Consider the following 18,242-nt stretch of genomic DNA (forward strand, 5'->3'; position numbering starts at 1 on the left):
CATTTACCATTGTTGACTGATCAAGACATTTACCATTGTTGACTGATCAAGACATTTACCATTGTTAACTCGTCAAGACATTTAGCATTGTTGACCGGTCAAGACATTTACCATTGTTGATCGGCCAAGACATTCCCCATTGTTAACTGGTCAAGACATTCACCACTGTTGACTGGTCAAGACATTTACCATTGTTCACCGGTCAAGACATCTACCATTGTTGACCGGTCAAGACATTTACCATTGTTGACTGACCTATATACATCCTGCTCACAGGGACCAAAAGAGTTGTTGTCGGAGAAGACCAACTCAAAGTCCAAAACCCTGCTCTCCTCTCCACATCTCCAGCCGATGGAATATCCTCAAGTGGTTGATACTCGGGCATAGAAAGGTTTTCCCATATCCTGGTCATATAACCTTAGAAAGCCGGGATAGCTTATCATAGGATAGATCAGTAGTCTATTTCCTTGGGAGGCAGCCCTTGCAGGCCTCCGAATGAATTAAGGCCCATGTACAGATACCCTCTGTCTTCCGAAAAAAAAAAAAAAAAAAATCTCCGAGACGAGTCCAAAATCGCTTTGTTAATCTAAACTTCCACTACCCTATATGATAAGAGTTGACAATCGCCGGAATCAGTAGTTTGTTACCAGCATCTTTATCTTCGCAGACAATTTCACATCGAAGATATGGGGTCATGGAGGTGGTAATGGAGGGGTTTAAGGAGAGAGGGCAATAGAACGGAGGCGATAGCAGACGCTGAAAACGATCAGCACCCCACCCATTTCTTTTAGAGGGGGATTAATTTCCAATCACAAAAGAATGAGGAATGGCTTGTTTCGTAGTGGTGCTGTAAAAGTCCCTGAAATGTCGAATACATAAAACAGTCAATATTCCATACATGGGAAGGAAGAGGAGGAAAAACAGAAGTAAGAGGATGACAATTATAAATTGGAGAAGGAAAGAGAAGAGCGCAAGAGAGAAAATGGGAAGAAAGAGAAGAGGAAAAAAATAGGAGGATAAGAAGTTGGAGGAGGAGGACGAAGATCGAGATCAAGAAAAGAAGGTGGAAGAGATAGAAGAAAGTGAAGTATGCTAAGAAGTTGGAGGAGGAGGAAGATGAGTAGGAGAAAGAGGAGGAGAAGAAGAAAGGGGAGGAAGAGGAGGAGAAGAGCTGCCGGGAGTTCACTTACACTTTGTCCATTTCTTCGACAAGTGGAGACCCTTTAGGGAAGCCTATGGTTCCCATGTAGAGTTTGACGAATGCCTCCGGGGTCATGGTCAGGTCACACCTCTGCGTCTGAAGAACAAAGAATGAGACATCATGCAGCTGTCACTGTAAAAACAGAAGAAAAGTACGCACACACACACACACACACACACACACACACACACACACACACACACACACACACACACACACACACACACACACACACACACACACACACACACACAATGCACACACAATGCACACACAGACACTACCCATACATAAGTCATATATGAGCTCTGAGCTCTCTTCCGGCTGTCGATCACGAGTCCAACACGTGATCCAAGGCCAATACCATGGTGAAACATGCATACAAACAAACACACATATACATGCACACAAACAAACACGCACACAGCGAGAGCTCCAGATTGTCTCTTGATTCTGTCATCAAGACTAAGGAGTGGACAACTTTCTCTTTCTGTATTTATCTCTCTCTGGGAGGAGATTCCTTTCTGACAGCGACACGAGTCGTGGAAGGAAGTTATTTTGTCAGTAATAACCAGTAATTCTCTCCTTGGGGACAAGGAGGAACTGTCCGTGTTCTATTGACTGCCAACAAACGACTTTACTCCTTCCCGTGGCATACCTTTGGTGCCGCCTATGACTTCGCTGCGATGGCGTACTTTGCACTATCTACTCTATATACCGAAAAGGCTTCCTCCTCTTTATGAGGGAGGTAGCTAGCCAGGGCATGCACCCTTCCCAGCACTAATGGGCCTTATTTAACTGAAAAAGAGGGGGGAGGTCCCTATATTAGCCCCTTTCCCTCCCTTCCATTCTCCTCGGAAGCCCTCCTTTCTAAGGATGATATTTCACCACTCATTTCCTATATACTGGGTGCGGCAGGTATTTGAGAACAAAGGAATGTCCGTGGAATAAGGAAAATGACACTGTAGATAAAACATTTAAGCACCGTTCACTGTTCTGTGCATATATTCATTCGATGAAACCGCCATCATTCGCAATAACAGCTACAAGACGACGTCTAAACCGCTGGCAGGCAGTAATGTGGTGGGTCTTGCGAATGTTTGCCATTGCAGCTACAATAACTTGCTGGAGAGTTGCAACGGTGCTGTGTGGATGCATATTGGAGGTCCTCTCAACAACGCCCCAGACGTAATAGTCTAAAGGATTAACATCAGAAGAGCTAGGGGGCTAAATGTTGGGAGTGACGTGGTCGTGAAAATTGTTGGCCAGCCATTCTTGGGTGGTGTGGGTCGTGTGCAATGGAGCGGAGCCCTGTTGGAAAACATACAGCCTGCCACGTGCTACAGCAGTAATCAATGGCTTCACAACTGTGTCTAAAACAGTGGTGTAAGCAGCGGCGTTGACTCGAAGACTTTGAGGTAGAACCTCTCAGTTTACAGTAGTGAACTGGGGAAAAAACCTTCGCCAGGATTACTTAGCCTCTCATGTGCATCCCAACTTCCTTCGGCTGAAGAATAACCATCGAGTACAACCTCCCTTGGTTGAAGAACTACATTTCCCCTTTTCTTCTCTTGAGGATGACCTTACTAACCTTAAAATATTGGCGTTGCATAGTTGCAGGGATGAGCAGGGTGTCGAGGAAAAATGCAGCTTTGTTATCGAGAACAACGTCCGCGATGGCGGAGACATCATTGGTGATCACCTTTACGTTCCTGTAAGCCCTACCGAAGACTGAATTCGGTGGAGCATCCTACAAGAGACCAGAACATGACTTGAGGTGGGTAGGAAGATGGACAAGAACATAAAGGTACCTAACCTCCTTTTGAAATAACCAATAGTCTCTGCGCTTACTACATGGCTACTAAGTCTATCTCACTCGTTAACCACTCTATCGGTAAACCAGTTTTTGCCTATACCCTTCTTGAAACTAAATTTGTCCTATTTTAATCCATTACCGTGAGTACTGATCTGTTGTCTTAATATGATGACCTTGTTCGATCCTTTTGTGCCGAGTTCGTACTCACGTCACGGTGAGATAAGATCTCCTGACATGTGACCAAATGGGAATCATGAAAGGCGTTTATGTGCTGATGAATTATTGACCCTTAAGGCCTTATCACACTGGAATATTTTTCCTCCGACTGTTGGAGCAAATTTGCACCCAGAAGCTTTCGGAAAAGTGTTGGAGGTTGGCGGTACCGTCGATTAATTGGAGGTTGGAGGAAAAATAGCCCAGTGTGACAACAGCATTAGATACAATTTGCCCTGTTCTCGGGTCCGAGTTGATATACAGAAGAAGAAGAAAAAGAAGAAGAAGAAGAAGAAGAAGAAGAAGAAGAAGAAGAAGAAATCTAAGAAGAAGAAGAAGAAGAAGAAAAAAAAGAAGAAATCTTTGTGATGCTCGCCCATTAAGTACATACCTGGAGATTTTGCAAAACAGCCATCCCCTGCAGGACATAGTACGGCATCGCGTTCGTGTTCACCAGCTCCTCCAAATTATTGAATGGGATGTTCACCTGAAAAAAGCGAGAGTGGACCTTGTGTTAGGAAAAACACAAATAAACGATCAGATCTGTTGTCCTTTTCATCTGTTCTCGGTAAGAAGCCGGAAAGGAGAATGTTCCGTACCCATCTTTTGCACGGAGTCTGCCAAAATATTTTGTGCACAAATAAGAAGGCTCAGATTACGTCTGATTTTTATTTCTATTTTGTCATAAAAGTTATGTGTGAGGTACAAATTGATATAATATCGAAGGGGTGTTATTTTGGGAAAAGTGTATTGGTGAGCAAATGTCCCACTTCACTTGCCCAGGGAGCAACTGTCCTGTGAGCAGTTGTCCAACGAGCAGCCGTTATGTAACAATCCGTGCCCTGTCTGACATCAGTATTTTTTCTAGATGAATTTTGAAAAATACTATTCCTACACTTTAAAACGTATTTATCTTTTTGTAAGTAGAACCTCCATCTTCAGGTCTACATTTCTTCTAAACTGAATAAGATGGTATAATCTTAGCCAGAACAAAGCCTTTAAAGGAAGCCATGGTAAGGAAATGTTTAATAGTATGCTTTCATTGACTTTAGAACGTGAAAAAAGAAGTAGACGGAGATCTCTCAGTCCAAAACGAAATTGGTTGCAAAAAAAAAAAAAAAAAAAACTAAATAAACAAACAAAGAGGCAAATAGCCAAATGAGCAACCAGACAAAACAACCCTCTGGCAGGCCCTGCTATGCAGCATACTGGTTAAATGATTATCCGAGTAAATCACATAACCCTCGTCCGGGGAATTGTCGTCCTTTAGAAGAAGGAGATGTCCCAGGCACCGGCTTGCACTGCATGGCTCAGGACTCGCTTTGTGGGTGTGTGGTACATTACGAGCGTATGTATGTATGCATGCATGTATGTATGTGTGTAGTATGTAGTATGCAGTATGTAGTATGTACAGGTATGTATGTACGTACGTACGTATGTGTGTATGTATGTATGTATGCATGTATCATACAGAGAACCCACTGTCGGAGTGAAAGCTAACTTATATATTCCGACTGCCAACTGCAGCCCTCTTCAGGAAAGTACAAGATACGCGAGGCGGTTAGAGAAATATCTACTCTGTCATCGGGGGCGGGGGTTATACAAGAATCTTGGACAGCCTTCGTGACAGGCCTGACCTCGGTCTGGGTCCGTGTGCAGGGTCAGGAGGAAGAAAGTTGTTGACAAAGAGACTCACTGTCAAGCGTAAAATAATGTCCGGAGACCATTGTCCTTCGGAGATGTTAAAACTGTGACATTCTTCGATGAGGTGGGTTTAACTTTCTCCTGAAACCACAAGTAGACATGGACACTAGTTTGGCCTTATCCCAGCCAATCCGGTGGTTATGATGATTAACATGATGAAATACAGCAGAACTTTCTTGGGCATAATAGATGAATCGCTTGTGTTTGACAAATCGTTGTTCAAATCTCTCCCAGTTTGGCTTAGGACCAGATTACAATCTTGGTGAGGTAAACTGTAAACCTTGACGAGTTAAACACCATATGAGGACGGAGCCTTTATTTGTACGACGTTTCCCTTATTACAGCTTTTTCAAGTACAAGTTGAGATACAAATGCTTGAGATTAAATAAGGGGAAAGGAGGGAACGGGGAGAGAAAAGCATTTGTATCTCAACTTGTACTTGAAAAAGCTGTAATAAGCGAAACGTCGTACAAATAAAGGCTCCGTCCTCATATGGTGCTTAACTCGTCAGTCTTGTTAGCAACTGCCACTTTCATGAAAACTGTAAACTCCAAGATAGTCAGCCACTCTAATCTTTGGTACACGTTCACAAATTGCCTCTGTACAATGTTGGGATAGCGGCAAGCAATTGTAAGACGATTCTAAGGAATTAAGTTAACAGAAGAAATGATGGTGTTGCCGTAGAGGATTTTTGTAACGTCGTTTTGAGTGGTGGAAGCTGAATTTTTAAAATGGCTATCTCCAGATTTACTAAGGGCTTGATCCAAGAACCAGGCTAGGTAGATCTACTTCATTAATTTGAATTTAAAGAAAATTATCTCCCAGTCCAAGAACTGGGGACTACAAATCCTAAAGGCTATCAGAAAAAGATCAGGGACAACCCTTTTCTTAACTTTATCCTTGTGGTTACTGAAAAAAAGAAGGAAGTTCCCTAAGTGGGTGGGCTTCCTAAACATAGTAAAACGTAAGCTAGAAGTTCTCTGAGTGAGTAGGCTTCCTAAACAAAGTAAAACGTAAAATACTATCAGTCCTTTTGATCAAAATACCCAAGAATGAGATCTGGTGAGCTTCCTCCCATTCTGTTTTAAATTTAGTATTTGGGGCCAATGGTACAAATTATTATGGAACACCTCGAACGCACTCCACCTGTCATCTCACGCTGAGAAAAAGTCATCGACATATCTGCACCAAATCATCTCAAGTGGCTTGATGGTGAATACGAAGGTATTGTATATTCAAATGATTCCATATACGTTTTTATTTTGTTATCATTTGTCTGTTTGATTCTCATTTATTATTAGTTGTATGTCAATTTATTATTATTTTTCATTTATCTGTTTGTTTATTATTCAACTATACCTATGCATTGATCATGTATTTTATTTGTTATTTACATTATTATAGTTTTTATTTATTCATTTATTATTATTATGATTTTTTTCGCATCCGACATCAATATGGATCAAAAGGTCTCCTGTCGGCATGCTCCGCCTTTGTGATCCTTTGCAAATCCATTGTAAAACAAGCGACAGATTAAAATCCACACTGCAACCGTACTTTTTGCCTATAGAATTAATTTCGGAATGAGAAAACATCAGAATAGAAGGAACACAAAGACGTGCTAGTTCAAGAAATTTTAGTGACTGGGAGTGGGAAATTGTCCTGAAACGACTGTAGTTTGGATTAAAAAAAATAGAACACCATCAACATTGATGTTAGTAAAGAGAAAAAAACAATATCTAGACTAAGTATACTGATATTTTGTACATTAACATTTTCAATTTTGGAAATGAAATAAAAAAAATTGATGTGTGAATTTGACAAATTTCCTACAAAGTTGACAAAAAGTCTGACAGCCATTTCGAAAGCTTGCTTCTACAGGAGCCCCAGTTAGAAGTAATTGGCTTCAGTGGAATGCCTGATTTATATATCATCAGAAGACCATAGACATAGTGATGCTTAGGCTTTGTGATCTGTAAATAGTTAACGCAGTCATTCATTGGAATCCTGCAAACATTTCTGCTGAATTCAGCTGCCGTGACATCGAGTTTTTTTTTTTTTTATTGAAGGTCTCATGGGTCTCCGAATCCTCATATCAAAGGCTTTATTAATATAATCCGAATGTTCTAAGATAACTGCTTTACATCCTTTGTCTGTTTTGGTAAACCACAAGCACCTTTGAAACACTAAGAAATACCATTTAACAAAAACAAAAACAAAAAACCTTTGGGGCACACGAGATCTTTATCACAGTTGTTCCCTGCCAGAAATTTATCAAAACCTACCAGGTAGTCCAGCATATGGTGATTCTTCAGTGTTAAAGTAAAGTTAAGAACAAGGACCAACATTTCCAAATGCGATTTCGACAAGTCGGCACTGGGAACGTTGACAACGTTGTCTGTGAGGACAAACTTGGTCCAAACACTTGTTACGTAACCAAAGAAGTTTCCGGTTAAGGATGGGTTGATTTTATTCACTAAAGCAACACGCTTGTGAAATGAGACTTGGGGCATAATAGACGAAGATTTCTATGTATGCATACATGTAAATATGTATGTAGTATGTTCTGCATGTGACACGAGAATGGATTCATTGACAGATGGAGTGATATGTATGTATGATTTGGGAATACATTCCCTACTGGCCTCCCGTACAGTAAACCAGAAAGTAGTGTTGCGAAGAATGATGTAGCTATCGAAATCTACCACAAATGAAGACCATGCTTTCATGTTATTTCAAGGTTACAGGATCGCGCAGATCGCTAAAATGCGTAAAGCAGTCCTTGCGCGATCTCGAGATTGCCGCTCAATTATAGGATCGTTAAATCGCGCAGCGCGATCTTAGAATAGCGCTGGTCGGTAATTAGCGCAGAATATATGTACGTAGGTAAGTATGTATGTAGTATGTTCCAAGGTCTATAGATCTTGGTATGTTCTCCATGTGACACTTGAGAACGGATTCATTGACAGATGGAGTGATATGTTTGTATGTACGTATGTACACCACACATATTTATGTACACGTACCTTTGGTAAGATGAGCATGGCTTTCAGATTGGACTTGTAAACAGTACTCAGGATCAGTGACACCAAAATCCAGACCATAGCAAGAATCGAACCATGTGAGGGGGACCATCTCATCGCTGCAAGAACAAAAACATGCAGGAATGACCATCTCGCCTACTGTATCACAAACGAAAGAGAGGCAATTGCCGAGACGTGTGTCTGGAAAAACGCCATATCTGGACAAAACCTTATTTCTTTTTTACTGAAGCTTAGATTTTCGAATTGGGCTTAATTAATATTTTTGTCGCATCCTTTGTTACAGCATATACAAATGTAGTTCGAACAAGCGAAGTTGTACGATGAAGACTTCATAGCCACATGGTGTTTTTCCTGATGCGATGGCACCCCTCCTCCTCCTCCGGCCTTCCCCTTATGCTATCAATGGAGTGTTTACTGCTGCGGGGTACCACGGGGGAGGTGAATGCAGTTCAGTGATGATTGGTTATGAAATCAGAAACTCAGATCACTCCATAAATGAAAAGGTACCTGGGTTCTAGCAAGCACGCCAGTAACGCCACAAGCACCAAAGCTAGAAACACGTGCAAGTCATTGGGATAGTAACCGGAATCGTCTGGTTCTTGCAGCGGTGCCAGAGGAATCTTTAGGTCTACATTTAAGCTTCCTGATGATAGATGATAATAGGGATATTATTTCGAGTCTTGGTTCAGTGTGGCATACCGAAAAATAAACCGCATCCCAGCTGAGGCCGAAATCAAATGAAGCCGGGAGGGAGAGGAATGGGCGAGTGAAAGTGCGAAATTAAGTACTCACATATACCCAGAAGAACGCCGTAGACCCAGGTGAAGGTCCTGGAGCCTTGGAAATACTTGGCACCTTGAACTTCTGTGCCAAGGAACCTGACCAAGATGGCAACGGCACAAAGGCAGGTGGAGACGAGTAGAAGGGAGAGGAAGATTGTGATCCAGGTCTGCAGGTGGAAATGGACAGAATTATTATTTTGTTGTCGATAACTAGCGCTTCTCTCTTTGGGAACAGTATCGCGCCAAAGAGGTGAAGTCGTAAAGGAGAATTTTAAGGAGGGAAGCAGAACAGAGAGTAGAAATATGGACAAAAATATCAGGATTATTATTGTTATTACTATTATTTTGTGGAGACTATTTCTCAGTATTTTGTTGACAATAAGCAGCGCTTCTGTCCTTCAAATATCATATCGAACTGAAGAATTGGAGTCAGAGTTGACGATAGAAAGGAGGGATAGTGGGAGATAAAAGTGATCATTATTTCAGTCGGGAAATGGAACAGGAATACTTCGAATATAGAGTACAGGTGACTGTTTCGGCCACAGCTACTAAGCGCCTCCTGGCGTTTACTACTGATCGCCTTCTTCCTTAATACAACGGCTCGGCTGTTGTTCTTGAGGTACTCCCAGCTGCAGGTCCAAAGATCTCTGCTTCTTGAAGGACAAGTGGCTCTGTGTCAAAGAGAAGACCTTCAAAATACTTCGTGAAACGAGTTCGTGCACAGAGTTACTCACCGTTTGAGTGACAGGCTTGAGGACCAGTAGAGGTCCTCTTCTCCTGCTGGGGATCAAGGGTGAAAAAGTAACACTTCGTACACCGATCTACTCACCAGCTGGGTGAAAGGTCTGTAGAATCCACCGAGATCGGGCTCTAGCTGGGGTCTCGGGTACATAATCAGGTACTCATGGAAGAGGAAAGGTTTGCTGAAAGTCGCAGCCTGGAACCGCTCATGGTTGAGAGCAAACGGCCCTAATGCCATGTCCACTTCCTGTGAGAACAGAGTACTTAAAAGAAAGTAGCTAAAATAAAAGGGGAAACAAATGGGTGATGGAAGGGTGTTGGATAGTGCATACCTTAACTGGCTTCCTCTCATACAGAGGTAGGGGGGATATTTTTGGTATATAGATAGACTACCTTGCACTGGGCAGGGTCATGAATGACCCCTTATTCACAGGGAACCACAATAATAGGGGAAAATAGGTTTTTGGGTGTGAGTGGGGTGAATGTATATTTTGGTTGGCTGCCTTCCTTATAAGGAAGAAAAAAAACCCTCAGGTGTATAGATAGATCTCACTGGAAGAGGGAATCTTCTTCCCACCGCCACTTGACTTCATTCAACCTAAGGAGAGATCCTGGTGCAGGAGTTACACACCTTTGGGTCATTTTTAGTCACATTAGGGGATCCAACTTTCGAAAAACCAGAACGATTTCAATCAACTTGGGAAGACACCAGAGTAAAGACTACATGAAGACGAAGTCTTTATTGACTGTACAACGTTTCACTCGTAAGAATCTTCTGAATACTATGTAATGCCCACATTTTCATATTCATTTATACTATTCAACAGTACTGTATAAGATGCCCCTTCTCTCCCATATGTGACCAGTCTCCCACTCCCTTTGTCGCTTGTACCAACCACACCTTTCCCCCTTCTCTATCCCGATGCCTATTCCCCGCAACTACCATGTCACAGTAAAAATAGGTCGTCTTTTCCTTTCTATACAAAAATTCCGCATTCATCATCTTCAGAGACCTTACACATTGGTCTTTCACTCCTCCTTTAGGAGTTCAAACTAATCCAAAATCGTCATTAAGAGACGAAGGTTAAAGTATATTAAGAAGTCGTAGTCACGAATTATAACTGTAATAATAATGGTCATCACTAGCAGGCACGGGATAGTCGGCCGAGGGAGTTTTAACATGTACCTTCGTCTTGCCAGGTTAGTTGCCACTTTTTTCCTTCCTCAACCCCTTTTTTTCTTTCACCTTAATATCATGACAATGTTAGTATCACAGTGATATGTACCAGTGACACATTGCATTTTGGTTCCAACACGTACTTTCGTCTCGACAGGTCCGTAAATACTGTCTCATCTATCTAATCGATGAAATCACTATTTAGGACACACACACTTACAAGGGGATATAATTCTATTTTTTTAAGTTGAAGTTAGCGAGAACGGTGTAATCGAAAATGAACCCATAAGAGACACAGTGTCTGGTAGCTGCCCATTGATGGTCTAGGGCAGGGATCGGCAACCCAAAATGTTGAAAGAGCCATATTGGAAAAAAAAAAAAAAAAAAAAAAAAAAAAAATCTGGAGCCGCAAAAAAAAATTAAAAGCCTTATATAAGCCTTATAATGAAGGCAACACATGCTGTATGTATCTATATTAGCTATATTAGCTTACCATCAAAATGACTAAGTTGGCTACAAACACATAATGAGCCTTCATGATTAAATGCTTATTTTTCCTGCAGCGCATCCTGTTGGGAATGACGCACCACGTGACTACTCTGTCGTACGATGCCGCCTCAAGTTTAACTTCATTACAATATTAATGAATTATGTTTCATTGGTTTGATGAAATTAAAGAAATACAATAAAGAAATCCTATTTTTGATGTCATTTTTATTATGAGGATTCGAAAAAGCAACAACAAAATGGAACGTGCATAACGTGCCCCTTATCTGGGCAACAAACAGAGTGCAATAAAACGCAGCCTGCATTTATAAAAATAAAACAGCAGCCTTTTGAAAAGGTAAAGTATATAAAATCAAATTAATACAGTTTAAGTTTGATTTCTGGGCAAATGCCAAGCAAGTCAGTACAAGGGTAAAACGCAGCTGCATCCTCTTCTCTTTTGACACGCAACCCACACAGCTGCATCCTCTTCTCTTTTGACACGTAACCAACGCAGCTGCATCCTCTTCTCTTTTGACATGCAACCAACGCAGCTATCCTCGGACCTGAGCAACAACACACAATAATATCCCTAAGTGTCATTCCAAATATATACTGACGAAAATCAGAAATCATTTTATAAAAACAGCCACTTTGTTACTAAACATGTGCCTATGACAGGATTGTGATCTTACCCGTTTAATGTGACTTCGGTTTTCGGACATCACTGGTCAGCTTCTCAACATCGGCCATGTAAGATGTAACTTTAATCTTGACGCAGGACTGCAAGCTCTCATCTGTGAGGCGGGTGCGATATTTTGATTTGATGTGGTTCATGTTTGAGAATATCTGCTCGCACAGGTATGTTGATCCAAAGATGGATAATACTCCAAATGCATATGTCCTCATGTTCCTATAACTGTCAGGAAGAGCATTCCATGTGTCATAGACAAGTTCCTCGGGTGTTGGGAGGCTTTCAATTTCGCTCCATTTGTGGCTTTGGGCAAGCTGGGCTTTCTGGCGAGTGACGTCTTCAAGCTCGGCTGTCAGACGTTTTTGAATTTGGACACCCATAAATCTTTGACGGCTATATCGGCCATTTCCATTTCAAGGTCAGCTTGATTTTCTCCTGGAAATCTGCTCAACAAGTACGGGTCAATCTCCAGGGGTGTGACAGGGAAAGACAGTGTCATTTTTCCCAACAATAACTTACACATGACATACACGTAACCAACAATTGGTCGTGGTCCTTCACATCCGTAGCAACTCGACCAAATATGCCGCATCCAACGATAAAAAGTACACTCATATATATAAACAGATATGCAAAATATTACCATGGCCATTTAAAAATACCCTTTAGACCTCATTTCAATAACAAAATCAAAACATGGATAATATGAGAAAAAAAAAGCTAAATGGAATGTGTTGTTCACTACATGTCGCCCTAGACCGGGGGTCGGCAACCCGCGGGTCTTTAGCGCTGCCCTAGTGGCTCCCTGGAGCTTTTTTAAAAATGTTTGAAAATGGAAAAAGATGGGTGAGGGAAATATATTTTTTGTTTTAATATGGTTTCTATAGGAGGACAAACATGACACAAGCATTCTTAACGTTTTCCAATGCTGTAAAAATGTGTAGAATAAATATCAAATTTCAACATTTCTGTCAACGAAGATTTGCGTCATAGTCTGCGACATGTAGTGAACAACACATTCCATTTAGCTTTTTTTTTTTTCTCATATTATCCATGTTTTGATTTTGTTATTGAAATGAGGTCTAAAGGGTATTTTTAAATGGCCATGGTAATATTTTGCATATCTGTTTATATATATGAGTGTACTTTTTATCGTTGGATGCGGCATATTTGTTCGAGTTGCTACGGATGTGAAGGACCACGACCAATTGTTGGTTACGTGTATGTCATGTGTAAGTTATTGTTGGGAAAAAATGACACTGTCTTTCCCTGTCACACCCCTGGAGATTGACCCGTCCTTGCTGAGCAGATTTCCAGGAGAAAATCAAGCTGACCTTGAAATGGAAATGGCCGATATAGCCGTCAAAGATTTAGGGGTGTCCAAATTCAAACGTCTTACAACCGAGCTTGAAGACGTCACTCGCCAGAGAGCCCAGCTTGCCCAAAGCCACAAATGGAGCGAAATTGAAAGACTCCCAACATCCGAGGAACTTGTCTATGACACATGGAATGCTCTTCCTGACAGTTATAGGAACATGAGGACATATGCATTTGGAGTATTATCCATCTTTGGATCAACATACCTGTGCGAGCAGATATTCTCAAACATGAACCACATCAAATCAAAATATCGCACCCGCCTCACAGATGAGAGCTTGCAGTCCTGCGTCAAGATTAAAGTTACATCTTACATGGCCGATGTTGAGAAGCTGACCAGTGATGTCCGAAAACAGAAGTCACATTAAACGGGTAAGATCACAATCCTGTCATAGGCACATGTTTAGTAACAAAGTGGCTGTTTTTATAAAGTGATTTCTGATTTTCGTCAGTATATATTTGGAATGACACTTAGGGATATTATTGTGTGTTGTTGCTCAGGTCCGAGGATAGCTGCGTTGGTTGCATGTCAAAAGAGAAGAGGATGCAGCTGCGTTGGTTACGTGTCAAAAGAGAAGAGGATGCAGCTGTGTGGGTTGCGTGTCAAAAGAGAAGAGGATGCAGCTGCGTTTTACCCTTGTACTGACTTGCTTGGCATTTGCCCAGAAATCAAACTTAAACTGTATTAATTTGATTTTATATACTTTACCTTTTCAAAAGGCTGCTGTTTTATTTTTATAAATGCAGGCTGCGTTTTATTGCACTCTGTTTGTTGCCCAGATAAGGGGCACGTTATGCACGTTCCATTTTGTTGTTGCTTTTTCGAATCCTCATAATAAAAATGACATCAAAAATAGGATTTCTTTATTGTATTTCTTTAATTTCATCAAACCAATGAAACATAATTCATTAATATTGTAATGAAGTTAAACTTGAGGCGGCATCGTACGACAGAGTAGTCACGTGGTGCGTTATTCCCAACAGGATGTGCTGCAGGAAAAATAAGCATTTAATCATGAAGGCTCATTATGTGTTTGTAGCCAACTTAGTCATTTTGATGGTAGGCTAATATAGCTAATATAGATACATACAGCATGTGTTGCCTTCATTATAAGGCTTATATAAGGCTTTTAATTTTTTGCGGCTCCAGACATATTTTTTTTTTTTGGTCCAATATGGCTCTTTCAACATTTTGGGTTGCCGATTCCTGGTCTAGGGAAATTGTATTGAAGTGTAGTGATAAATATACTGTATATGTCTATGCCTCTGGTACATCGGTATTTCGTAAATGAACGGCCAGCGGATTGGTTGGGAGTAACAGCCCCCTCTAAAGACATTGTTTCGTTTTGGCCAATCTACACTACTCGTTTATTTCTCCTTGCCAAGTGTAATAGAATTAAATAAATTGAGATCTTGTAGGAATTAGTATAGGTCTAAAAGTGGATCATAGTTGAACCACTTCAAATGATCGATATTGTATTTAGAAATAATGTATGTTTCATTAAAGGAAGCAGACATTAAGGTGTTTGTTTACAATGTTTTATATATGAAGGATGTGTTTTTGCAAGGAATCAACCCCCCCCCGCCAAGACGTTACATCGGGAATGCTCCAACGGCTCCTACATTTATACAATGAGCAAACATGATCTTCCTCACATGACGTTCATTCAGCCAAAACCTCAGGTCCATAAGAAATGGTAAATCAGTCCCGCAAATGAGGCCAACAGGTCCAAGTGACTTCAACTTCTCTGGGAGTTCCGACACACAGGACAATGGTAATAATCTTGGTCTTTGTTGGCACTTTTTATTTTATTTTTCTTGTCTTACCGTGCGGTTGAGTTGTCCTATCATACCACTCCAAGACCCATCGGGCTGACGAAGACCCCATTCCCCGCCGTCTGCAGGAATGAACTTATAACTGAAAAACAGATCAGTGATGTATAAACGAATAGATACATTGAATAAATGAGTACGTTAAACTAATAAAAAAGTAAGCAAATAAATGAATCAAACTAATAAATAAGTTAAACAAATAAATTAATTAAACTAATAAATAAATTAAACTAATAGATTAATTAGACTAATGAATAAAACAAATAGGCAAATCAAACTAATAGAAGAATAGATTAATGAACAGATGATTCGAACTTATAAGTGAATTAACAAATAGACAAACCAAACTAACAAACAAGTTAAATTAACAGTTAAATCAAACTAATAAATAGATAAAACGAATAAATACATTAAAGAAATAAATAAATCAAACAAATAAACAAATAAACAAAATAAAAGTAAATAAGTAAATGAATATATTTGATAAATATATATGGTAAACAGGTATGAATAAAAAGGTAAATTAATAAATATTGTGCATATATATATATATATATATATATATATATATATATATATATATATATATATATATATATATATATATATACAAACAGAGACATAGATATATGCGAATATAGGTAAGTAAACAGATAAATAAACAAAATCTCACTAAAGATTTCGAGACATGGAAAAGGAGACCACAATTTAGAATGGTCAGAGTAGACACCATCTGAAGATGAAGCCTCTATCAAATGTACAATGTTTCGTTTGTTAATTTATTTCTTCAAGAACATAGAGGCAGAATGCAACCTCTAAACTATTTATACATCTCAGAATGAATGAGGAAAGGATGCTAGGGCTGGGGATCCCACAGAGTGCCTTACAAAAGGATTTAGAAAGGAGAATGCCTACAGGAGACCTTTTGGTCCATAACTAGGTCGAATGCGAAGAAAATATAACGATAAATAGATAAATAGATAAACAAATAAAAACATATCATAGATAATAACGAATAAAATAAATAATGGATAAACTAGCTACAGTAATCAAATGGATTACAGGGGTTGCAGAATGTGATGCGAGGGAGGGAGAGATGTTGGGTGTGGGGGGGGGAGAATAGGGGTAGCTTATTTGTGGATGAGAATTGCAAGGGAATGCTGGGAGTGGATGCCGGATGGAAGAAGGCCAAGAGCAAGACCGAGAAAGAGATGGAAAGAAAATGTCGAAGAAGCCTTCAGCAGCAGACATGACTTGCCCAACATCGAAACTCTGAGGGAGGAAGGGGCCTTCCATGATAGAGCCAGATGGAGGAACATGCTGGGACCACTGACAGGCATAACGCCTACTACTGGGAGCTGAAGTAAGAAGTAAGAATTTTGACGCAGCCCGAAGGGATTTCTCCCAGTCTTCTTTCTTCTTCTTCTTCTTCTTCTTCTTCTTCTTCTTCTTCTTCTTCTTCTTCTTCTTCTTCTTCTTCTTCTTCTTCTTCTTCTTCTTCTTCTTCATGAGGGGACGAAGAGGGGTAGGGGGTAGCCGATTTTGTGAAGGGGCCTTGCTGTGGATGTACTGTGTCTTGCTGCATTGCATCTGACCCAGGGCAGTTGACGGGATGCAGGGATGACCTGTCATCCTTGAGAACCTGAGATGGGAGGGGTGGAAGGGAGTGGAATGGGTGGAAGTAGGTGAGTGCCCCTGACTTGGCTAGCTTCCTTATAAGGGGGAAAAAAGCTCTTGGTAGATAGATAGACACGGGGTGCAATATTGAAAATGGCTCTGTTTCGTTCATTAGTATTTGAACTTTGAACAGTTACTGTTTCTAGACACTTTCTCCCTATCTTGTTGGTTTCACATAAAGAGAGTTTCAATGAGGGTAGAAGAACGGATTGAAAGTAGAAATTGAACGTGGCAAACGTTCTTTATTTCAGCAGAATCTCCGGGGGTGGAAGAGTGCTACGTGAGTCTGGTCCGTAGGGGTATCACTAAAATCCTTAATATATCGACTACATAAAACAGAGGTGGAGACCCTTTTTCCTATGTAAGGCCATTTATAGCATCATTCGCGCGCCGTACAGCACTATCAAATGTCGCATTTCTTTCCTAGTAGTTTATCAACCATTCGATTTAGTAGGAGAGGAACTTACGCCAGGAGGCACTGAATAGCTGCGGCCGAAGCTGTCACTTTTAAACTGCTGGGGCAGGTAACATTCACTACTGGGAATCGGAGAGAAATGCAGGATTCGAACCCCTAATTATGGGATTCGAACCTCTAATTACGAGAATGCAAGGTCAGCTCGATTCAAAATATACTACTAGCGCATTATTTATCGTTAACGTAAAAATTGCGTTTATTATGATACATTTGTTACCAAACAAATTTATATTGTTACTAAAAAATAGAATAAGAATAAGACGTAGATTTAATTAATTTCGAGTCAAGCTTGGGGTTGCTACTATTTAGATGACCGTTAACTTAGTATTTACGATTTACCATGATGCAGTTATTACCATATAATTTAAATCGTTATTAATTATATATATATATATATATATATATATATATATATATATATACATATATATACATATACATACATATATATATATATACATATATATCTACATATATATATACATATATATATATGTATATATATATATATATATATATATATATATGTATATATATATAACAACAAATCACTAAAACGCGTGAATGCGTGAATATAAGAACTCGCAGAAAACCACTTGGGAAATAAGACACTATGATCCGAACGTTTTCGTCTGTTCCTTGAAAATGTCTGAATAGACGAAAACGTTCGGACCATAGTGTCTTATTTTTCAAGTGGTTTTCTACGAATATATATATATATATATATATATATATATATATATATATATATATATATATATATATATATATATATATATATGCAAGCAATTACATCACCGTGATACAAAAAATGCAAAATAACCACAGGAGAAAGGAAACTTGTAGACAATAAGTATTTTCGTATATTACATCTTCAGACTGAAGTCTGAAGATGTAATATACGAAAGTACTTACTGTCTACAAGTTTCCTTTCTCCTGTGGTTATTTTACACACACACACACACACACACACACACACACACACACACACACACACACACACACACACACACACACACACA

The 18,242-nt window shown here is 39.9% G+C and overlaps 1 protein-coding gene across 4 annotated transcripts in view; it reads right to left on the minus strand.

The window, feature by feature from the left end:
- The window catches only part of LOC143040358 (putative glutamate receptor), a 94,423-nt gene that overhangs the window by 52,150 nt on the left and 24,031 nt on the right, over positions 1-18,242 (minus strand). For all 4 annotated transcript variants that reach the window (XM_076211344.1, XM_076211345.1, XM_076211342.1 and 1 more), the window contains 7 exons: positions 15,063-15,153; positions 9,590-9,748; positions 8,771-8,927; positions 7,961-8,076; positions 3,622-3,717; positions 2,793-2,951; positions 1,191-1,297 (listed from right to left, as the gene is read on the minus strand). In XM_076211344.1, the coding sequence (XP_076067459.1) occupies positions 1,191-1,297; positions 2,793-2,951; positions 3,622-3,717; positions 7,961-8,076; positions 8,771-8,927; positions 9,590-9,748; positions 15,063-15,153 (885 nt within the window). The remainder of the gene's footprint in view (positions 1-1,190; positions 1,298-2,792; positions 2,952-3,621; positions 3,718-7,960; positions 8,077-8,770; positions 8,928-9,589; positions 9,749-15,062; positions 15,154-18,242) is intronic.

This window comes from Oratosquilla oratoria, chromosome 28, assembly GCF_046742065.1.
Source record: "Oratosquilla oratoria isolate Oo_2021 chromosome 28, ASM4674206v1, whole genome shotgun sequence".
Taxonomy (NCBI): Eukaryota; Metazoa; Arthropoda; class Malacostraca; order Stomatopoda; family Squillidae; genus Oratosquilla; species Oratosquilla oratoria.